This window comes from Nicotiana tomentosiformis, chromosome 4 (genome assembly GCF_000390325.3).
Source record: "Nicotiana tomentosiformis chromosome 4, ASM39032v3, whole genome shotgun sequence".
Lineage (NCBI taxonomy): Eukaryota > Viridiplantae > Streptophyta > Magnoliopsida > Solanales > Solanaceae > Nicotiana > Nicotiana tomentosiformis.
This window is the reverse complement of record NC_090815.1, coordinates 40,572,665-40,593,973: the sequence shown is the minus strand read 5'-3', so window position 1 is coordinate 40,593,973 and position 21,309 is coordinate 40,572,665. Positions and strand designations below refer to the sequence as shown.

The window sequence follows — 21,309 nt, the reverse complement described above, 5'->3', positions numbered from 1 at the left end:
CCTCTTTGTCTATTAAAATAATAAGATTTTGGGTGTTAGCCCCCCTCTTTTTAGCCATTGTAGGGTAAATAAAAGGGTGCACCACCTGGGAAGAGACCAAAATGATTTATAAGCAAAGATATTAGAGGCATACTTGAAACATCATGTAGATGTTTAAAACACTTTCTGCATAATGTTTCAAACATCTTTGAGACATCCACCAGAATGAGCCTTATCAGATCATCTTTAATTTGGAATGGATCAGGCCTGGCTTTTGCTACTTTTTCAAACAACCACCTCTTCATCCTCAGCAATGTCCTCTCTTTTTGGATAATATTTTGGCCGCAATTAAGGTATGACTTCAAACGCCCAAGCCTACATTGTGTGATAAAAAATTAAATAAAAAGTATATAAATAACACAAAAATAGAGATAATAAACAAGATTTATTTAGTTACCATGAATGCTAAAGGAAATCCGTATAGGTTATATGATTCACTCTTAGATTGCTGACGTTCTTTCATATCTTTTATTCGATAATCAAAAGTCAAGTGGAAAATATTTCGGCCCCATAGATAATTATAGAAAGTCTCTTCTATAGAAGCCAGTCTGACTGTATTTTCACACATTCCACAATTCAGATCCTTTGCCAACAAAATGCAGTGAACAAACTAGATCAAATATCGTTCATACTTGTCACGACCCAAAATCCATGAAAGGTCATGAAGGCGCCTAACACCACCTTCAGGCAAGCCAACAGTAATTGATCAACTTAATTACTCACTTTTATTATTTTGAAATCATAATTTTTATTAATTAAATAGTATGAAATAGAGTTTATAGGGCAAAATGATAATATTTACGTGAACTACAATGATGAACGACCAATAGGAACCCCTAAAATCCGGTGTCACAAGTGCATGTGCATCAACTAGGAAATATAATAAAATACAATATCTGTCTGGAATACAAATTAGATAGGAGAATATAAATAACTCTGATGGAGATTCTTCATGCCGCGGATAGTAACATAGAATGCAGCTCATCGTAAAGTCTCCGCAATAGTCGCGTCTCTGCACCTAGAGGACCACCGGAAACATATATAGACCTGACCAATAAGTGCAACAAGTGCAACATGAGTACGTAAATCAATGCGTACCCAGTAAGTATCTAGCCTAATCCCAGAGAAGTAGTGACGAGGGGTCGACAACAACACTTACTAGTAGTCCAATAAATCAAGTACAGTAAGAAGTAAACAGATGTGAGGCAGAGTAAGTAAACGAAATAAACAAGTATAAATACGTGGTACAATCCCCCTCTCAACAATAAACTCAAGCTCTCAATTAGTAGTTACCTCCTCAACAGGAGCATATATATATAATGGACCTCATCAGAAAGGTCGTCACAATCCAAATCAAGAAACTCGCAGATACACTAGTTTCTTGTCAAATATTACGCACGATTCCGTAAGAATATTTTATAGAAATGTCGAGGCGTACGGCCCGATCATCATATTGTGTGCACTGCCGAGGGTCCAACGGCATGAACCATAGATGCATCTATTATACTGCCGAGACGAACGACCAGCTCCCATAAGAGTGTGGTACATAATTCTGCCGAGGCGAACGACCCGATCTAAGAAGCTTTAATGGGTCCTTTACCCCACTCACGAATAAACGTGTGAGATATAAATTTTAAGGGAAACTTTTCGAGGAAAACGCATAGCACAGGAGAATTCGTAAGAGGAGTACAATTATTCCACGGCTAATCATGAAGCCCATCAAATATCTACAATAGCAAGTCTAGTCTCAAGTCGTAATGTAAAATAAGGGAATTTAATAGGAAATGGACAACTTAAATAGTACAGTTCTAGCATGGAGGGAACCTAAGTCTACCCGGATATAACATGAATCTAGCTACGTTCAAACTCTCGTTACCTCGTGCGTACGTAGCCCCCGCAACAAGTTGCACATATATAATACATCACCTAGGGGTAGTTTCCCCCTCACAGAGTTAGACATGAGACTTATCTCGCTCCGAAGTTCCATAGTCGGCTCCAACGCCACTCTAATACCTTAAACCGATGCCCGTCTCTCCAAAACTAGTCAAGCAATGTGCAAATCCATAAATATATACTCTATTACCCATAATTAATCAATTTATAACAATTCTCAACTCCGCTCGAAAACTCGATAAAATCAACCCTCGGGCCCACGTGACCGGATTCCGAAAATATTTGAAGATAATCATTACCCATAACACCACGAACTCAAATACATAATTTATTCCTAATTCCATGTTGAATTTCGTGGTCAAAATCCAAAAATACCAAATTCTAGGTTTTCTACCAAATCCTACAATTTCTACTAATTTTCATGTTTAAATCATTATAGAATCCATGTATTTAACTTACAATAGGTGGGAATAACTTACCTTTCCATAAATGATGAAAATCTCCCCTTGAAGCTCTCCAAAAATCACCCAAACCAAGAGAGAAATGAGTAAAACCTCAATATTTAAACAATCTGCCCAGTCAATTTTCGCACCTGTGAAACTCCTTGCACTTCTGCGGCTCAGCTTCTGCAGAAGCTACCTCGCAGATGCGGCATCCCCTAAGGTGCCATCTTTTACAGCTTTTGCGGACATTCAATCGCAGGTGCGCATCCGCTTCTGTGGACTCCCTAACTCGAGCACCACTCCGCACATGCGAGCCCATGACCGCACCTGCAGCTCCGCGGGTGCGCTACAACACCCGCACCTGCGATCATCCAGCCCCAAACCACTTTCGCTTCTGCGCTTCTCCGCCCGTATCTGCGAGCCCGCAGGTGCGGTAAATTCCCCGCACCTACGAATCCAACCAGCCTCACACCCTACCGCTTCTGCGACCCTTGGGCCGCTTCTGCGGTCTCGCACCTGCGGCCATAACCTCGCAGGTGCGATCGCACCAGAAGCCTTAAGTTTCACCAGTTCCTCCAACTCCAAACTCGATCCATTCCAATCTGATTTGCTCCCGAGGCCTCCAGGACCCCGTTCAAACATACCAACAAATCCCAAAACACGATACGGACTTATTCGAAGCCTCGAATTATGTCAAACAACATCAAAATTACAAATCGATGGCCAAAACTTTTTCTTTCAACTTTCTAACCTTCAAACTTCGTCGAACGCGTCCGAATTACACTTAAACATCCCAGAATGACGCCAAACTTTATGTCCAAGTCACAAATCATTATACAAACCTATTCCAAGGCTTAGAACTCCAAACGGACATCGAAAACATCAATATTCACTTCACACCAAACTTATGAAATTCTAGAACTTCCAAAATGCCAACTTCCCATAAGAGGCGCCGAAATGCTCTCGGACCACCCGATACTCAACCCGAACACACGCCCAAGTCTGAAATCATCATACGAACCTATCGTAACCTTCAAATCCCGATTTCGAAGTCGCTTACTCAAAAGTCAAACCTTAGTCCATTCTTCCAACTTAAAGCTTCCGAATTTAGAATTTTCATTTCCAAATCAACTCCGAACTTCCCGAAATTCAATTCTGATCACCCGTATAAGTCATAGAACATGAAGTGAAGCTACTCAAGGCCTCAAACCGCCGAATGATGCACTAGAGCTCAAAACGACCGATCGGTCGTTACATTCTCCCCCACTTAAACATACGTTCGTATTCGAACATGGCAAGAACTTTTTCGAAGTTGTCCAAAATCACAGTTTAACACCTCATGTACCTACCCGTGCCACCACAACCCAGTTGGGCATAGTAACTTGAGCCAGACTGAAGATCCTCCCTATAAACTTAGCTAACAAGCTTTAGAACCAAATTCCAACATCCGAAAGTTTCCACGAGACCCGATTCTGACATATTAACACCGCATCAATCACCACAGGCTTCTCTCTTTCTCAAGAAAAGACTAAGTCAAATAGGCATGAAATAATGTTTGCAACCATTAATTTCACAATAAATGCATGAACTAAGCTAAATAATAAACACTCAATCATAAAGAAGCACTAAATTAGATACCCATAAGGTTTACACACTAGGGTTGGGTCATAAACCTAGTAAAAATCTAGCTAATCATAATTGGGTTTAAAGAAAATAGAGAAGAAAGACTAATTAAACTCATAATGACAGCTTCAAATGATTAAATCTATTATAAATACACCAAAACAACGTAAAACTTCCTAAAACGGCAAAGACAAATGGCTACAGTAATTTCAGAGGTTCAAACTTGACCTAATTTTGTGAAACTCGTCTATTTATACAAGGCTGAAAATCTCTGACAAAAATACCTCTCGGGAGGTTCTGCGGCCGCACAATTCCATGTGCGGTCTGTAGACTTTTTCATATGGCAAGAGCTGGAGTTCTGTGGCCGCACATTTCTGAACTGCGGTTCCACATGCAACTTTTCTACGGTTCGCAATGTCAGGGTTGCGGCCGCAAGGCAATCTTGTACATCCGCAAAAATCTTGTGCGGTCCTCAATTCATTGAGGTCCTGGACTTGGTCCTTTTGCACACTCTCTGATCTTCGACCCTTAGCCCAGCTTTGTGGCCACACTATTCATGTGCGGTCCACAATTTGCATAATTATCTACTGATTTTTTCTTCTTTGTTTGCGGACGCAAATGGAATTCTACGGTCCGCAATTTCTTCTGCGGGTGCAGAGTTCCTTCTGTGGACCGCACATTGTGTGCTTCTATGCCCTTTATTGCCTTATGCTTGGACTGCTCCTTTTTTAGTCGAATTTTATCTTGGGAGCCCAACTTCCAGCATTCCTACAATTTTGCACAATTTTATTAGTTTCGGGAATACAATTCAATGCTTTAGACTAAAACAAAAGCAAAAAAGGCACTAATAAGTAGTCAAAATTCCCACTTATCACTATCCTCCTAGGCCGATTCAGTCTTGCGCTTCAGGCATCCCATGGTGCTTCGGGTAGTCGTGGTTCTCATGGGTTTTATCCTGAGCAGCTAGCCTATAAAGCACCTTCGTTTTCTATTAGTGCACCTCCAATCCAGAGTTATCAAGGTGGTTATCTAGGTCACTAGGGCCAGTTCTAGAGTCAGCAGTCACAACACTCGAGGGCTTGAAATACTTATAGAGATTCGAGTCACGTCACGAGATGTTTCCCTAGGTCACGGGCTGCATGCCACAACAGGGTTCTCGTGCCATGGTTCCGGCACCAGTTGCTCCACCGCCCGCTCAGCCAGCTAGAGGCGGGGGTCAGGCTACTAGAGGTGGAGGTCAGGCCATTAGAGGTGGAGGCTAGCCAGCTAGAGGTCATATGAGAGGTAGAGGTCAGAGTGGTGGGGCCAACCCTATTTTTATACATTTCCAGCTATACCTAAGGTAGAGTCATCTGACACCATCGTCACAAGTATTGTTCTAATTTGCCATAGTGATGCCTTAGTTCTATTTGATCCGGGCTCTACTTATTTATATGTGCCATCCTATTTTTCTTCCTATCTAGTTATGCCTCGCGATTCTTTGAGTGCTCTTGTCTATATGTCCACGCCTGTGGGAGATTCTATTGTCATAGATCGTGTTTATCGCTTGTGTTTGGTTTCTATCAAGATCCGTGAGACTAGAGTAGATCTTCTACTTCTTGATATGGTGGACTTTGATCTTATTATGGGCATGGATTAGTTGTCACCTTATCACGCTATATTGGACTGTGATGCCAAGACGGTGACCTTAGCCATGCCGGGGTTGCCTCGATTAAAGTGGAGAGAGACTCTCGGTCATTATACTAGAAAGGTTATTTCTTTTGTGAAGGCTCGGCATAAGGTCGAGAAGGGATGTTTAACATATTTGGCCTATATCTGTGATCCTAGTGCAGAGGTTCCTTCCATGAATCCACTACTAGTTGTACGCAAGTTTCCAGAGGTATTTCCTGCAGACATACCAGGGATGCCACCCAACAAAGATATCGACTTATGTATTGACTTGGCTCCGGGAACTCAGCCCATTTCTATTCCATCATACCGTTTGACCCCAGCTGAGTTGAAGTAACTGAAGGAGCAGCTGCAGATTTTCTTTATAAGGGATTCATTAGACCTAGTGGCTCACCTTATGGTGCGCCAGTGTTGTTTGTGAAGAGGAAGGATAGTTCGATGAGGATGTGTATAGATTATCAATAGTTGAATAATGTCACTATCAAGAACAAGTATTCGTTGCCGAGGATTGATGACTTATTTGATCAGCTTCATGGTGCCAAGGTAATTTCGAAGATTAATTTGAGATCTGGCTACCATCAGTTGAAGATTAGGGCATTGTATGTCCCTAAGAAAGCTTTTCGGACTCGGTATAGTCATTATGAGTTCCTACTGATATCATTTGGCTTGACAAATACCTAGAAACATTTATGGATCTGATGAACAAGGTATTCAAGCCCTATTTGGATTCTTTTGTGATCGTCTTCATTGATGATATTTTGATTTACTCCTGCAGTAGGGAGGAGCATGACCAGCATCTTCGGATTGTACTTCAGACCTTGAGAGATAATCAGTTACATGCTAAGTTTTCAAAGTGTGAGTTTTGGTTGGATTCGGTTGCCTTTTTGGGGCATGTGATATCTTTCGAGGGCATTAAAGTGGATCCAAAGAAGATTGAGGTAGTTCAGAACTGACCTAGACCTACTTCAGCTACAGAGATTCAAAGCTTCCTGGGTTTGGCGGGTTATTATCATCGGTTCATGGATGGGTTTTCATCTATCGCACCCCAATTGACTAGATTGACCCAGAAGGGTTCCCCATTCAGGTAGTCTGATGAGTTTGAGTTGAGCTTTCAGAAGCTCAAGACTACTTTAACTATAACTCCAATATTGGTATTGCCTACGGGTTCGGGGTCTTACATTGTGTATTATGATGCGTCACATATTGGTCTTGGCGCGGTGCTGATGCAAGACGGTAGAGTGATTGCCTACACGTCTCGGCAGCTTAAGGATCATGAGAAGAACTACCTTGTTCCTGACTTAGAGTTGGTAGCTATTGTTCATGCATTGAAGATTTAGAGGCATTACCTCTACGGCGTGTCGTGTGAGGTATACACAGATCATAAGAGTCTACAACACTTGTTTAAGCAAAAGGATCTAAATTTGAGGCAGCGGAGGTAGTTAGAACTGTTAAAAGACTATGATATTACCATTTTGTATCATCCGGGGAAGGTTGTGCTTTTAAAAGTTCTTGACTTTTCTTTGAAACTTCATGCATTTTGATGTATGATTCATAGTTCTAAGTGCTATTTTGGTGTTTTGATTGCGCGAGCGAGTTCGTATGATGTTATTACACTAGTGTGCATGTTTGGCTTGGAGCCTGAGGGGCTCGAGTGAGTTTCGGATAGGCTACGGACCATTATGAACTTAGAAAGTTATTGGTTTTCAACTGTTGCTGGTGTCTGATGCTTTGTGCTTCGCGATCTCAAGTATCTGGGGAGGAATCTCTTCTTTGCGAATGCAAGTATCTGGTCGCGAGCGCGAAGTAGTGGGGGTTTTACCCTTTGCGAATGCGACCTTCCTCTCACAAACACGATGGGTTGTGGGATCTGGGGGGGGTCAGGCGTTACTTTTCGCGAACGCAGTCCTTGGCACGCGAACGCAAAGGCAGGGGGGAGCAAGCATACGCGAACGCAAAGGGTAGCTCACGAACGTAAAGGCCTTTTGGCCGCTGTGCTTCACGATTGCGTCAGGTGCTTCGCGAACGCGTAGAACACTTGACGTCTAGTGATTTAAACATCCCAAAGTCGGGATTTGAGTCATTTTTTACCATTTTCAAGTTTGAGCTCGGCCTAGAGGCAATTTTGAGGAGGTTTTTCATCCCAACTTTATTGGTTAGTAGATTTTAACTTGTTTCATTACATTTTCATAAATATCCATTGATTTTAACATTTAATCTAATCTTTTTCATGGTAGAAACTAGGGATTTAGGTAGAAATTGGGGATTTTGAGAAATTAAGATTTAAACCTCAAATTGAGGTTGAATTTTGAAACTAATCATATAACCGGGTTCGGGGGTGAATGAGTAATTGGATTTTGGTCCAAATCTCGGGTATTGACTAAGCGGGCCCGGGACTGACTTTTATTGACTTTTTTCAAAAAAATTAAAGATTGAATCTTTTTCACTCATGGAGTTTCTAAAGCATATTTTGAATTATTTGAACTATATTTTGCTAGATTCGATTGGTTTGGAGGCTAATTCTAAAGAAAAAATTACGGTTGTGCCTTGATTTGGTTGCGGAGCGAGGTAAGTATCGTGGTTAACCTTGACTTGAGGGATTATGACTTATTGGTCTATTTGCTACATGTATTATGTGTGGAGACGACATATATGTGAGGTGATGAGTATATATGTATTATCATTGGGTTAAAGCATGCGTGTGGAAATTGTTTCTTTGTATTATATTGTTTCATTTACTATATTCTCCATGCCTAGGTTAGATTATTACTTTTTTCAATTATTTGCTTCATATTTATTGTTTATTTTGTATATGTTGGGAATTTTGAAAGTTGAATTTATTATCATGGCACCATAATTGAAGCAAAATTATTTTTTGCCTTGCTTTTTTTAGTCGAATGTGTATTGTTGCTTGGTGAGGACGAGTGAAAAGCATGAAGGTTGTTGTCGTACCTTATTTATATTCATTATCATATATCGAGAGGTTGTGAGTATTAAAGCACGAAGAGTGATGCCGTGCCAGAGAGTAAAAGCACGAAGGGTGATGCCGTGCCATTTTATTTATGATATTACATGGTGAGGACGAGAGTAAAAGCACGAAGAGTGATGTCATGCCATCTTTATTTCATTGCCTTATTTGATTTCCGGATTGGTGATATACTTGGTTACAATTGTTGCTTATTTCGGAAGATGTTATTTGGTGATTTCATACTTGTCGTTCTTATTATATTTCTCCTTTCGCATGTCCCCTCCCAGTTAATATTTTATTGTTCTACTTGTTATTTTGTTGCATATATATATATATATATATATATATATATATATATATATATATGTACATGATTTTGCGTAGGTGTCTTCTCATAGGTTCGTCACTACCTCGTCGACGTTAGACTCGATACTTACGGAGTACATTGAGTCGGTTGTACTCACACTACACTTCTGCACTTCTTTTGCAGATACTGGTGCTGCTCCAAGCGGCATCTAGTGATTTTCTGCTCGGATTCAGCCAGAGTTGGAGACTTGAGGTATAGTTGCACGGCGTCCGCAGCCCTGAAGTCTCCTTCTTTATCTATCCTATTGTTTATCTTGTTTCAAATAGTTGTACTTTGTTTCAGACTATATATGTAATATTCTAGTTGCTCATGTGCTTGTGACTCCGGATTTTTGAAAATAGTTAGCTTCGCGTTACTTTTATTCGTTGTGTTAAATTTAGAGTTTATTTCTCGTTTAATGTCATTACTTTGTATTAATTATTAAAAATTAGTTAAATCTAGCTAACGTTGCTTGCTTAGCAAGTGAAATGTTATACGTCATCACGATTCGGAGGGTGGGATTCTGGATTGTGACATATTACCAGTACGATTAGAAGTGCACTAGAATTTCTAGAATCCCTTCGGCCTTACCTTAGTAAGAATTCAAAATTCAAAGTTCGAAACTAAAGAAACTCTTAATTAGACCTACTTGGGTAAATTAAAATTAGTCGACTGAATGAATCTGAAGGCCTTTGAAAAAAATATCTCCTTAAATGGCACCCATCAAGTGTGGTCATAACTCTCCACGTGGATAGAGAATGAAAAAAACTTTTAAAAAAATGGCATGAGACTATGGGTGTGTTTGGCAAGAAGGAAAATGTTTTTCATGGAAAATGTATTCCTAGAAAATGTTTTCATGCAAAGTAAGTTATCATTTATTTTCCTTTGTTTGGTTGGTGAGTAAAAATTTTTTTCCGAAAAATATTTTCTAGTATTTGATTAGAGAGTAAAAAATATTTTTTTATGCTACTCTCCTCAACCCCCCCCCCTTCCCCGGGTCCCTATGTTTCTTGTGCATCCCCTCCCCCCTTCCCCAAGTCCCTATGTAAAAAAAACATTTTATGCTACTCTCCTCACCCCCTCCCCGGGTCCTATGTTTCTTGTGCATCCCCTCCCCCTTCCCCAAGTTCCTATGTTTCTTGTGCATCCCTCCCCACCCCCCCGCCCCAAATACTCAGCATTTTCATGACTCTACTTTCTTCAACAATTTAATTGTTCTTCTAAAAATTCACACAAACCCAAAGGAACTAATGTGTTGCTTTACTTTTTAATGCAACAAATGTTGAAATTTACACTCCATAACTAAAAAAATACTCTTTTTTTTTTGTTGAAAAAGAAGGTACTATTTCAACAACATGAAAATAAAGTACTCATTTTGTTGAAATGAAAGAAAATACTTTTTCTACATCATGAGAACAAAATACTCATTTTGTTGAAATGAAATAAAATACTTTTTCTACATCATGAAAAGAAAATATTTTTTTTGTTGAAATAAAAAAAAAATACTTTTTACTACATCATTTTGTTGGAATGAAAGAAAATACTTTTTACTACATTATTTTGTTGAAATGAAAGAAAATATATTTTCTACATCGTGAAAAGAAAGTAATATTTTTGTTAAAATGGAAAGAAAAAAATTTATATCGTGAAAAGAAAATATTTGTTGAAATAAAAAAAATATTCCATCTATAACATGAAAAGAAATTACTAATAATAATATTTCTATTTAGGGTGGGGTAGGAGGTGAGGGTGGGGGATGGGGAATGGGGGTTGGGTTGGTAGGGGCTGGTGGGGATGGGAATGAGAGAAGGTTGGAAAAGAATTTTGAAAAATATTTTCTCTACTCTTGATAGGGAAAACATTTTCCTCCAATTGAAAGAAAATGAGTTAATGAGAAAAATATTTTCCAAAACATTTAACCCAACCTGAAAAATTGAAAAATCCTTTCATACCAAACACACCCTATATGATTCAGGTATTTCATTCATTCACGTATCTTGAAGTAATACCAAGTCATACAAAATATTTAAGTTATAAAGACAATTAATATTTACCTTTTCGAATTCCTACTGTTAATATGTTAGTGATCATTTTATTATAATTTATTTAAAACTCCTTCCTATATAATTACAAGTGTGTTCTGCATCGGCCAATATAATTACAAGTGTTCCACATAGGCCGTACATGTGAAAAGATATCCTATATGAAACTGAAAGGACATAAAAACTAATGCTATTTTTAGTCAATTTTGTCGCTTGCCTTTTGCTGACACTGGGGTGATGGTTTTCGTGGCGTCTCAGAATATCTTTGTCGAAGTGATTCGTGGTGTCTCAGATTAAAGAATACGTAGATCGATATTATATGTTTCAAGTGACAAATTTTAATTTTGTCAATCGCCACCTATCCATTTGTTTCTTACTTTCTTTTTGTTTGTTTACTATAAATAACTTGCTCCGTCATTTTTAAATGTTGCTTCCTATCTTCCTTCTCGTTTTGCCTTTCGACTAAGTAGTTCATATTTGATAACGAAACATCACTGGTTAGTACTGATGAACTCCATTTTAACCTTTGATGAGATTGTTGTTCCTGTGGTTTCTGAACTTTATTTGTGTGCATATCAGGGGTGGAGCCACAATATCGGTTGCAGGTTCGGCCGAACCTAATAACTTTTATTTAAACCATGTATTTGTATTAAGAAATCCAATGAATATATACAAATTATAAATTTAGAAACAAGTAACTTAAAAGTATTATAATCCCGAACCCATAAAGTTCAAATCCTAACTCCGCCTGTATATTGGCTAGATTTTCTACTTGCAAATTTGCCTGTCTCTTTTAGCTTTTCACAGAGGTAAAGCTGATATCTTATTCATGAACTCGTCATATTTTGGGATTTTCCTTTCACTGAGAAAAGCTCTTTCATATTGACACCTCATGATATATTCGAAGTAGATGACAATACAGTTTGCCAGATAAACTAGACAAGTGTAATCATAAGATGGCTGTCTCAAACATTTCTTTTAATGGCAAGTCTGATTGTCTTTGATTAGGTATATATTACAATTGCATGTGCATATAGCAAACTCATTTAAGGATTGGTAACCTTGGAGGTGGGTGACAAAGACACAAAAAGAAATGGACCAGGTAAGAAAAAGATAGGACCATTTACCAAATATCTTGAATTATGGGACTTGGGTGTATGATAATACAACTTTTTTCAATTACCAAAGTTGAATCTTGAAGTTTTATTTTTCTTGTTGGGTTAGGATTTTTGGAGCATTCATAAGTTGATTGAATTTTCACCTGAAAGGGTATTTTTGAAGATGTATTTGGTGGAGAGTAAAGCAGGGGCAATAGCTTGTATGCTATTTTCTCTGTTATTATTGGGAACATGGCCTGCTCTGCTTACTTTGCTTGAAAGAAGGGGTCGTCTTCCTCAACATACTTATCTTGATTATACTATCACCAATCTTTTGGCTGCTACTTTCATTGCTTTTACTGCTGGTGAGATTGGAAGGAGCACAATGGACAAACCAAATTTTTTCACTCAACTTTCTCAGGTTTGTGGCTTACACAAGAACTTAATGGAGGAATATTAAGTATGTGATCACCTCATTCAAAAGTCGTGGGCTTGATTTTCTTAGAGAGTACACTTTCGGTTACCGGTATTATTACTTTTAGCCCGCGCTAGAAACTATTTACATATGGTAGCCGAAAAAGTGTACAAAATTTGTACATAACATACAGAATGTATATACATACAAAAAATATACAAATTTTATATATTTTTCGGCTATTATTTTTAGAGCGACTACACAGTGTCATTTTTCCAATCACTTAATTATATTTTGTCTACCTGTGGGCTTGATTCTCTTTCACGGGCCAAACACTTGAATTTTTTTTTTTTGGGGGGGCGGGGGGCGTGTGTGGGGCAGTGAGATTTGAACGAAGGACCTTTGGTTGCTATAATATCGTATTGAAGTGTGTGATTATCTATCTAAAAATTTAAACTTTTACTTAAATATATTATGGCTCTACAGGACTAAGCTTATATGCAAGATATTAGGCTTCGTTTTGGCGTTTCTTATTTATCACATTATTGGTGATTTATGATAGACCTTGGTTTGTTTCATTTTACATTTTGACTAAAAAGCTCCCAATAAAGTGAAATGAATATAGAGGATTTTAGAGCTAACTTTAATTCGTTTGGGATTGAAACATAATAGTAATTATTGTTGTTGTTGTTGTTGTTGATATTGTTTGTCATTTGAATGTATGGAGTTTTTTATAATAGGGTACTTGCACTGTATTTAAGTTTGAGGAAAGATATGGCTATTTTATAACATACTCCTAATAGAGACAACATGGAATTAATATGATTATTTTTCTGTTCCTAGTGGAGTATAGAATAATATATAAGGTGTTTGTCTTAAATTTCTTATCATATTTGATTTTCAAGGAAGGTCAACATATTTACCATAATTGATTTTTTCTTTTCCCTAAGGAAATTATAAATCTCTCATATTCTTGGAAGAAAAAGTTTTGCACTTTTATAAATTGAAGATCATTCATTCTCATTTAGAAGCATCCACAATATAGCCCTAAGGGGTCTGAGTTAGGTTTAAAGGTAGAATTCTTAGATAGGTATTATCCTACCACTTGTGTGAGTATCTTTAAGAGTGAATTTTGCAATTTTGTTCTCTCGATATTTTGTATTCTCTTTTATATAATGGATGTTCATCTCCGCTTGTGGATGTAGGTCCATTGACTGAACCACGTTAAATATTTGTGTCTCGTTTGGTATGTTTCTCTTTTGCTGTCTAATTTATCGCCGTTGAAAGTATACTTTGTTAGCTTTCGCATGACACCAGATTATTTTCGATCCTAATATAATGTTATGTCATACTTTGGTGTACTTCCACTGTATTTAAGTTGAGGAAATATATTGCTATTTTACAACATAATAGAGACAACATAGAATTAATATGATTACTGTTCTGTTCCCAGTGGAGTCTAGAATAACGTATTAGGTGTTTGTTTTGATTTTCTTACCATATATGATTTTCCTTTCTCTTGAAGGAAGCAAAACATTTTTAGCATAATTTGTTTTTTCCTAAAAGGAAATTATAAATCTTTTATATTTGGCTAGTCCTTTTTCTTGAAAGAAAATGTTTTGCACTTTTATAAATTGAGAATCTTTCCTTCTCATTTTGTAGCATCCACAATGTAGCCCTAAGGGTCTAAGTCTTATTTAAAGATAGAATTATTAGACAAGTATTATCCTGCCACTTGTGTGAGTCTCTTTAAGAGTGAATTTTGTGAAGTTGTTCTCTCGATATTTTGTACTTTATATAATGGATTGCTCATCTTCGCTTGTATATGTAGGTCAATTGACCGAACCACGTTAAATATTTGTGTCTTGTTTGGCATGTTTCTCTTTTGTTGTCTGATTTATCATCGCTGAAGGTATGGTTTGTTAGTTTCCACATGACACCAAATTATTTTCGATCGTAACATAATGTTCTATCGTAAAACTCAGTAGCTTCATATGTTCATTTAAGACTGGGGAATGTGCCTCGTATTCAAGAGGCAATGTATGAGCTTTGACTAATGCATTTTAGATTAGATTCTAGATCAATATATTAAGATGTTCTTTCATTGGTTTGTCTGATGAGCTTGTCTACTTAGCATGGAGTCTGATTAGTATTTGTGTGATATGCTTCTGGTTTAATGGTTTTAACTTTATTATTTTTCTGATTTTTATTGCTGTCACAAAATATATTGTCTATTTTCGTCTTCTTGAGCTGATGGTCTATCGGAAACAGCCTCTCTATCCCTCCCGGGTAGGAGTAAAGTCTGCGTACATTCTACCCTCTCCATACCCCGCATGTGGGATTTTACTGGATTGTTGTTGTTGTTGTTTATCACTTTGCCAAGTTGCTATTGAAGCAAGTAAATATCATGTGCTTCTGTTCACCAAATGTGTTCTGATAGAGTAATTGGAGAGTTAGAAGTCATACTCACTAACATAGCTTCTTTGTCTTTTTAATTTAATGAAGTCATGCTCACTAACATAGATTGTGTGTACTATTTTTACCTATTGAATTTGCACGATTGCATTATTTTGGAACTGGTAATATCTTTTGGGTTTTGAACGCGTTTATGGATGAATATTGCAGGAGAATTGGCCGAGTGTTCTGTTTGCAATTGCTGGAGGACTGGTCCTCAGTCTGGGGAACCTTTCAACTCAATATGCTTGGGCTTATGTTGGTTTGTCAGTCACTGAGGTTATCACTGCAAGCATTACGGTCGTTATAGGTATCATTTTAACTTTACATTTTACTGAAGCGAGTCATCTACTGATAACCTATGGCAAGGAATTCCGATGATATTATGTTGGAGTTTGACATGCATTCTTGCTTTGGTTATGGCAGGAACGACCTTGAATTACTACCTTGACGAAAAAATTAACAAAGCTGAGATTCTTTTTCCTGGCGTTGGATGCTTCTTGATTGCTGTTTGTCTAGGCTCTGCTGTTCATGCATCCAACGCAGCTGATAACAAAGCAAAACTTGATTATTTTGAAAATGACTCTAAGAATGGGGTTGGGTATGCATTATCTCAACAACATATTGCACTATGAACATTTCTTAGGGCATCATGATCATAGCTTCTCCATATGGGGAACAAATCATTATTTTTAAGTTGTAAAGAACGAAATTACAAATATATTTAGTAGGGCTTTGTGTTGTTTCCTAGGTTCATGTTATGACAATGTTGATGTATACGTCTATCGTTATACTTCTTGCATGTGATGAGATAACCAGCAATAATTTGGCGATATATTAGCCAACAATCTCATGAAGCTTTTAGTTTTAGCATCTTTTTGTGCCCTCTTAATGTGTTCCTGACTCTCATGTAGTCTCTCTTAGCGTGCAGGATATGCGGAAACTCTGATAAAGAGTTCACACCACATATCTATGTAAATTTGCACCACCGATTGCGGGAAATTGATTTCAGTTTTGTTGAATCTTGGCAGGACAAAAGGTGTAACTGACTCTAAACAAACAAATACAAACACAAACACAGGTAAGTTTTAGCTGGAGCATTTAAAGTTCATGTCTTCTCCTTTTTTTTATTAGATTGGTGGAATTCTTATTTACCCTTTTAGTTAATGTATAGATCTTGTGCAGTTGATATGAATGACTTGGAGAATGGAGCTGCTTTTGGGGAGAAGGCGAAAGCTGGGACTGCACTTTTCCTTATAGAAGTTGAGAACAAAAGGGCAATGAAGGTTAGAAATTCTTACTCTAATTACCACTTCAAGATTAATTTTACGCGGCATGGAGAGAGTTCATAAAGATTTATTTCTTATAGGAATGAACTTGTTTTCTGGTATTAGGAGCCTCAACTTGTCTTTTTATGGTAATTCAATGAAATGGACCTGAATAGAACGGAATGGACAGAGAGATTGCATATAATTGATTGATCTGTATGGACACACCTAATATATTACAATATCATATTTGCTTTGCAGGTTTTTGGGAAGAGTACTTACATTGGTTTGGCCATTACCTTCTTTGCTGGAGCTTGCCTTTCTCTGTTCTCCCCGGCATTTAACCTAGCAACAAATGATCAGTGGCATGTTCTAAATGATGGGGTTCCACACTTGAGTGTGTATACAGCATTTTTCTACTTTTCAGTTTCTAGCTCTTTGATTGCCACGATTCTGAACTTCACCTTCTTGTACCGCCCTGTATTAAATGCCCCCAAATCGACGCTGAAGTCTTATGTAAACGATTGGGATGGCCGGGGTTGGGCTCTTTTGGCGGGACTTTTGAGTGGATTTGGAAATGGCCTCCAATTTATGGGAGGTCAAGCAGCTGGATATGCAGCTGCAGATGCTGTTCAGGTTTGTACATTTATCTGCACAACAAATTCATTACAAATAGAACCATACACTTAAGCCTCCAGCGGTCCGGTCTTGCTATTTTATCAATTGATAATGATTGATTAGTGAACATCATTTCCTAGAATAAAGCATGCTTCCTCATTTTGAAATGTGGTGTTTAATTTCAGGCACTGCCTCTTGTGAGCACATTTTGGGGGGTAATATTGTTTGGAGAGTACCGAAGATCATCAGGAAGAACGTATACGCTTCTTGCAGGAATGTTGCTCATGTTTATAGCAGCTGTTGCAATTCTCATGGCATCAGCAGGACATCGCAAATTGAATAGATAATGTTTCTGTACATATCACCTTAAAGCTTCTTGTGAATAGAAGCAAGTCCGGTCAAAGAACGTTCGTTAGAATCTTCTTAGCTTATTTCAGTTTCTGTTTATTAAAGAAAGAAACTGAAGAAAACCATCCAAGAAAGGAAACCTTCTATATATGTACAGTACCTGTTGCAAACATTCAGCAACCTTCCACATCACCACATGGTCACATGGATAATAAATCTGAATATTTTTTGTTGCTTGCATTTTGTATGGTCTTAATTCTACATTGCAATATTGATAGCTTTCTTAATTTGGCAATTAGTGGCGATTTATTCTCAACATCTACAGAGGAGCATACTGGAAGCAGCAGAAAGAAAACAACTAATGCTACCTGCTGAACACATTTGAGGTGAACTTCTGACTATTGCATTGAAAATTGCATATATCAACGCCCATAGTTCCAATAGTGAAGCAAGAGATGATTGACGTCCTGCCCTCTTTTTTACACATCCAACACCAGCTAACCAACTCAAGTCCCATCTTCCACCAAAAATCAATGAATTTGAGAAGTTTGGTTTCTGCTTCTTACGTACAGCTAGGACAGGGTATCGAGTCAAGTTGAGCTGAGCCTAGTAAATACTACTCCAATACCGAGTCAAGTCGAGCTCGAACCGAGCTTAATCAAGCTTTTTATGGTGCTGAGCGGAGCCCGAATTGAACCGGATTCACATAGGAAGAAATGACTTCCTTTGAGAACCACCCCAAGTGGTTGTGGACTTGTGGCCATATTTCAGGCCAGCTTATTTGCCGTTTTTCTTATCAGGGATAGTTTTCCATCAGTGTCCTAGTAACTATTATCCTCTGTATTAAGCCTTTGAAGAAGTGGTAGATTCAGGAACATCTCAAGAAACAGATTGAACTTTTACTTCTGCCATTCACTTTTTATCTCCCACGGTACACAACTTGAAAGCATAGTGTATACGGTCAAAACTGAGTCTGCCCTTCTTATGACTAATCGAGATTGGAACATGATGGTCCAAGGCTCATCATTGTAATATCAAGTCATGATGTGAAGATAGATTGTTAAGATCGAGCCTCAGAGACCAATCAATACCGAGACCGACCAAGGTCGAGATTAAGCCAAGGGACCGATCAATACTGAGACCAACCAAGATCGAGATCAAGCTAAGAGACCGATCAACACCGAGATCGGTCAAGATCGAAATCAAGCCAAGAGACAAAAAGGTCGTTGTAGCCGTAATTGGGGGAGAATCTCGGCGGAAATTACTATTTGAATTAAGGAAAAGCTAATTATTTAATTTATCATGGGATCTCCACTATGTATTTTTAATTATATCTAAAAGAGGATTCTCCCACTATATTAAGAGTGGTTATCATTTGTAAAAGGGATTCATTCATTCATACATTGAGATTCATTGAGATTACATAACATTTAGCAAACACTATCCCTTTGGAGGCTTTTTATTGATTCCTCTTGTTCTCTTAATTAATCATTCTTCATCCAATTTGGGTTTGTGTTCCTTCCTTTTACAGTTAATATCAACATACATTTACTTATCTTTTCAATTTGTACCAAATTATACCACATATCCTTAGAACTACGTATAAATCAACTCTATTTTTTTTTCGGGAAAATAATTTGGCGCCTACCGTGAGGTTAAGGATAATAGTGGTTATTTGGTACGAATCTTTGCAAAACACACTATTTTACACTTTCTCTTGGAAGTATCTTTGATTTCAGGTTAAAAAACCGACGAACTCTCAATTAATGGCCCTACCTATCGACAGCGAAGTTGGCCTTCAAGATGAGAATAACAACCTGACGCCCGGAGATGAAAGGCCACTCGTTGACCCCATTGGAACTCGGGTCGTAGATCCAATTGATGTTAATTCATATGTGGCCATTGAGGCAAACCAACATTCCGACCCCGAAAATAACATTCATGGTGGAACTCGATCTGCAGCCCGAAATACCCAAAATATTGGAGAAGACGGGATCAGCCTGCGTATGATTTTTGAAATATTGCAAGCTCAACAGGTAGCGATAGATCAGTTACAAAGTCAAACCCAGGTACCGAGCAGACCCGATACCGGTCCACCCCGAGAAGTCACCGACAAAACGGGGCCAGCCGTAGTGAGGTCAAATGAACAAGAATCGGGGAATAATCCTGAAATTATTAAGATGCTCGAGGAACTGACAAAACGAATAGAGTCAGGAGAAAGGAGGATTGAAGCAAACAACAAAAAGATGGAAACTTATAACACTAGGGTTGATCAGATCCCAGGGGCATCACCAATATTGAAGGGCATGGATTCCAAACAATTCGTACAAAAGCCCTTCCCCTCAAGCGCAGCTCCAAAACCGATCCTCAAGAAGTTCTGCATGCCCTAAATTCCTAAATATAATGGAACGACCGACCCCAATGAACATGTCACCTCTTACACATGTTCCATTAAAGGGAATGATCTAGAAGACGACAAGATCGAATCCGTATTATTAAAGAAATTCGGGAAAACTCTGTAAAAGGGAGCAATGATATGGTATCATAATTTACCGCCTAACTCTATTGATTCTTTTGCTATGATTGCAGATTCTTTCGTAAAAGCACATGTCAGATCCATAAAGGTCAAAACCGGGAAGTCGGACCTTTTCAAGGTAAGGCAAAAAGATAACAAGATGCTAAGAGAGTTCGTATCTCGTTTCCAAATGGAACGAATGTATCTACCACCAGTCACGGATGATTGGGCCGTTCAAGCTTTCACCCAAGGACTGAACGAACGAAGCTCGATGGCTTCACGACAGTTGAAGCAGAACTTAATCGAGTACCCGGTTGTTACCTGAGCCGATGTACACAATTTATATCAATCGAAGATTAGAGTCGAAGACGACCAGTTGGGTTCTGGGTCCGTTATTAAAAGGGACATCGACCGAGAACCAAGGTCGAACACGGACCGATACCGGCCGTATAGTGGAGATCGTATGGGTAGCGAAACAAGACGCAACCCCGTACAAGGCAAAAGGAGAAGTGATCGAGGCCAAGGGTCTCGAGGGCTGATGAACAATAATGGGTTCGACATGCATACCGGACCTAAGGAAGCACCGCGGTTATCAGAATATAACTTCAACGGTGATGCATCCGCCATCGTATCGGCTATCGGACTCATCAAAGATACTAAATGGCCTCGACCTCTGCAGACCGATCCAGCCTAGAGAAATTCCAATCAAATGTGCAAATATCATGGCGCCCATGGCCACAGAACGGAAGATTGCAAGCAGTTGAGAGAGGAGGTAGCCTGGTTATTCAATGAAGGGAACCTTCGAGAGTTTCTAAGTGACTGGGCCAAGAACCATTTCAAAAATAGAGAGTTCAATAGATAAAAAGAACAAGAAGAGCCACAACACATCATCCATATGATCATCGAAGGGATCGACGTCCCCCAGGGGACAATGCTTAAACGTACTAAGATGTCGATTATAAGAGAGAAGCGATCTCGTACTCAGGATTACATACCTAAAGGAACCTTGTCCTTTAATGACGAACACGCAGAAGGAATCATGTAACCTCATAACGATGCACTGGTAATATCTGTACTTATGAATAAAACTCAAGTTAAGTGTGTGTTAACTGATCTAGGTAGTTCGTCCAACATCATTCGATCAAGGGTCGTAGAGCAACTCGGTCTACAGGACCAGGTCGTGCCCGCAACCCTGGTACTAAGAGGATTCAACATGGTATGTGAGACTATTAAGGGCGAGATAATTTTTCCCGTAAACATGGTCGGGACCATCCAATAAACGAAGTTCCACGTAATCGAGGGCAACATGAGATATAACGCCCTATTTGGGAGGCCGTGGATCCACAACATGAGAGCAGTACCCTCGACCCTTCACCAGGTTCTAAAATTCCCAACACCATAGGGAATCAAAACAATCTACGGGGAGAAACCAGCCGCACAGGAAATGTTTGTCATCGATGAAGTGATTCTGATATCATTACTCTCATCGATAAAGGGATCAAATTCGAAGGAAAAATAGGATACCAAATAACAATCACAAGACCCAGCTTCGACCCAACAAGAAAAGTAGGAAAC

The 21,309-nt window shown here is 38.6% G+C and overlaps 1 protein-coding gene and 1 long non-coding RNA gene across 5 annotated transcripts; both read left to right on the top strand.

Annotated features, from left to right (window-relative positions):
* Positions 1–208: 208 nt before the first annotated feature.
* On the top strand, positions 209–9,320 carry LOC138908941 (uncharacterized). Its single transcript, XR_011415363.1, has 3 exons — positions 209–332; positions 8,162–8,231; positions 9,122–9,320. It is a non-coding gene; the product is annotated as an uncharacterized lncRNA (long non-coding RNA).
* Positions 9,321–11,392: 2,072 nt separating this feature from the next.
* On the top strand, positions 11,393–17,459 carry LOC104093168 (ureide permease 1-like). Of its 4 annotated transcripts, XM_009598886.4 has the most exons (10): positions 11,445–11,516; positions 11,599–11,624; positions 12,028–12,121; positions 12,244–12,537; positions 15,157–15,295; positions 15,412–15,586; positions 16,017–16,066; positions 16,171–16,271; positions 16,515–16,889; positions 17,057–17,459. In XM_009598886.4, the coding sequence occupies exons 3-10, from the start codon at positions 12,113–12,115 to the stop codon at positions 17,216–17,218; spliced, it is 1,305 nt and encodes a 434-aa protein (XP_009597181.1). In that variant the 5' UTR covers positions 11,445–11,516; positions 11,599–11,624; positions 12,028–12,112; the 3' UTR covers positions 17,219–17,459. The 4 variants fall into 4 exon arrangements, with proteins under 4 accessions (XP_009597182.1, XP_033511244.1, XP_009597181.1 ...); XM_009598887.4 differs by lacking the exon at positions 11,599–11,624 and having other exon boundaries at positions 11,393–11,516; XM_033655353.2 differs by having other exon boundaries at positions 11,437–11,624.
* The last annotated feature ends 3,850 nt before the right edge of the window (positions 17,460–21,309 follow it).

Coding starts and splice junctions, on each gene's coding strand:
- LOC104093168 (XM_009598887.4), top strand. Junction 15,587..16,016: donor GACTCTAAGAATGGGGTTGG/GTATGCATTATC, acceptor GAATCTTGGCAG/GACAAAAGGTGTAACTGACT. Junction 16,272..16,514: donor AGAACAAAAGGGCAATGAAG/GTTAGAAATTCT, acceptor TTTGCTTTGCAG/GTTTTTGGGAAGAGTACTTA.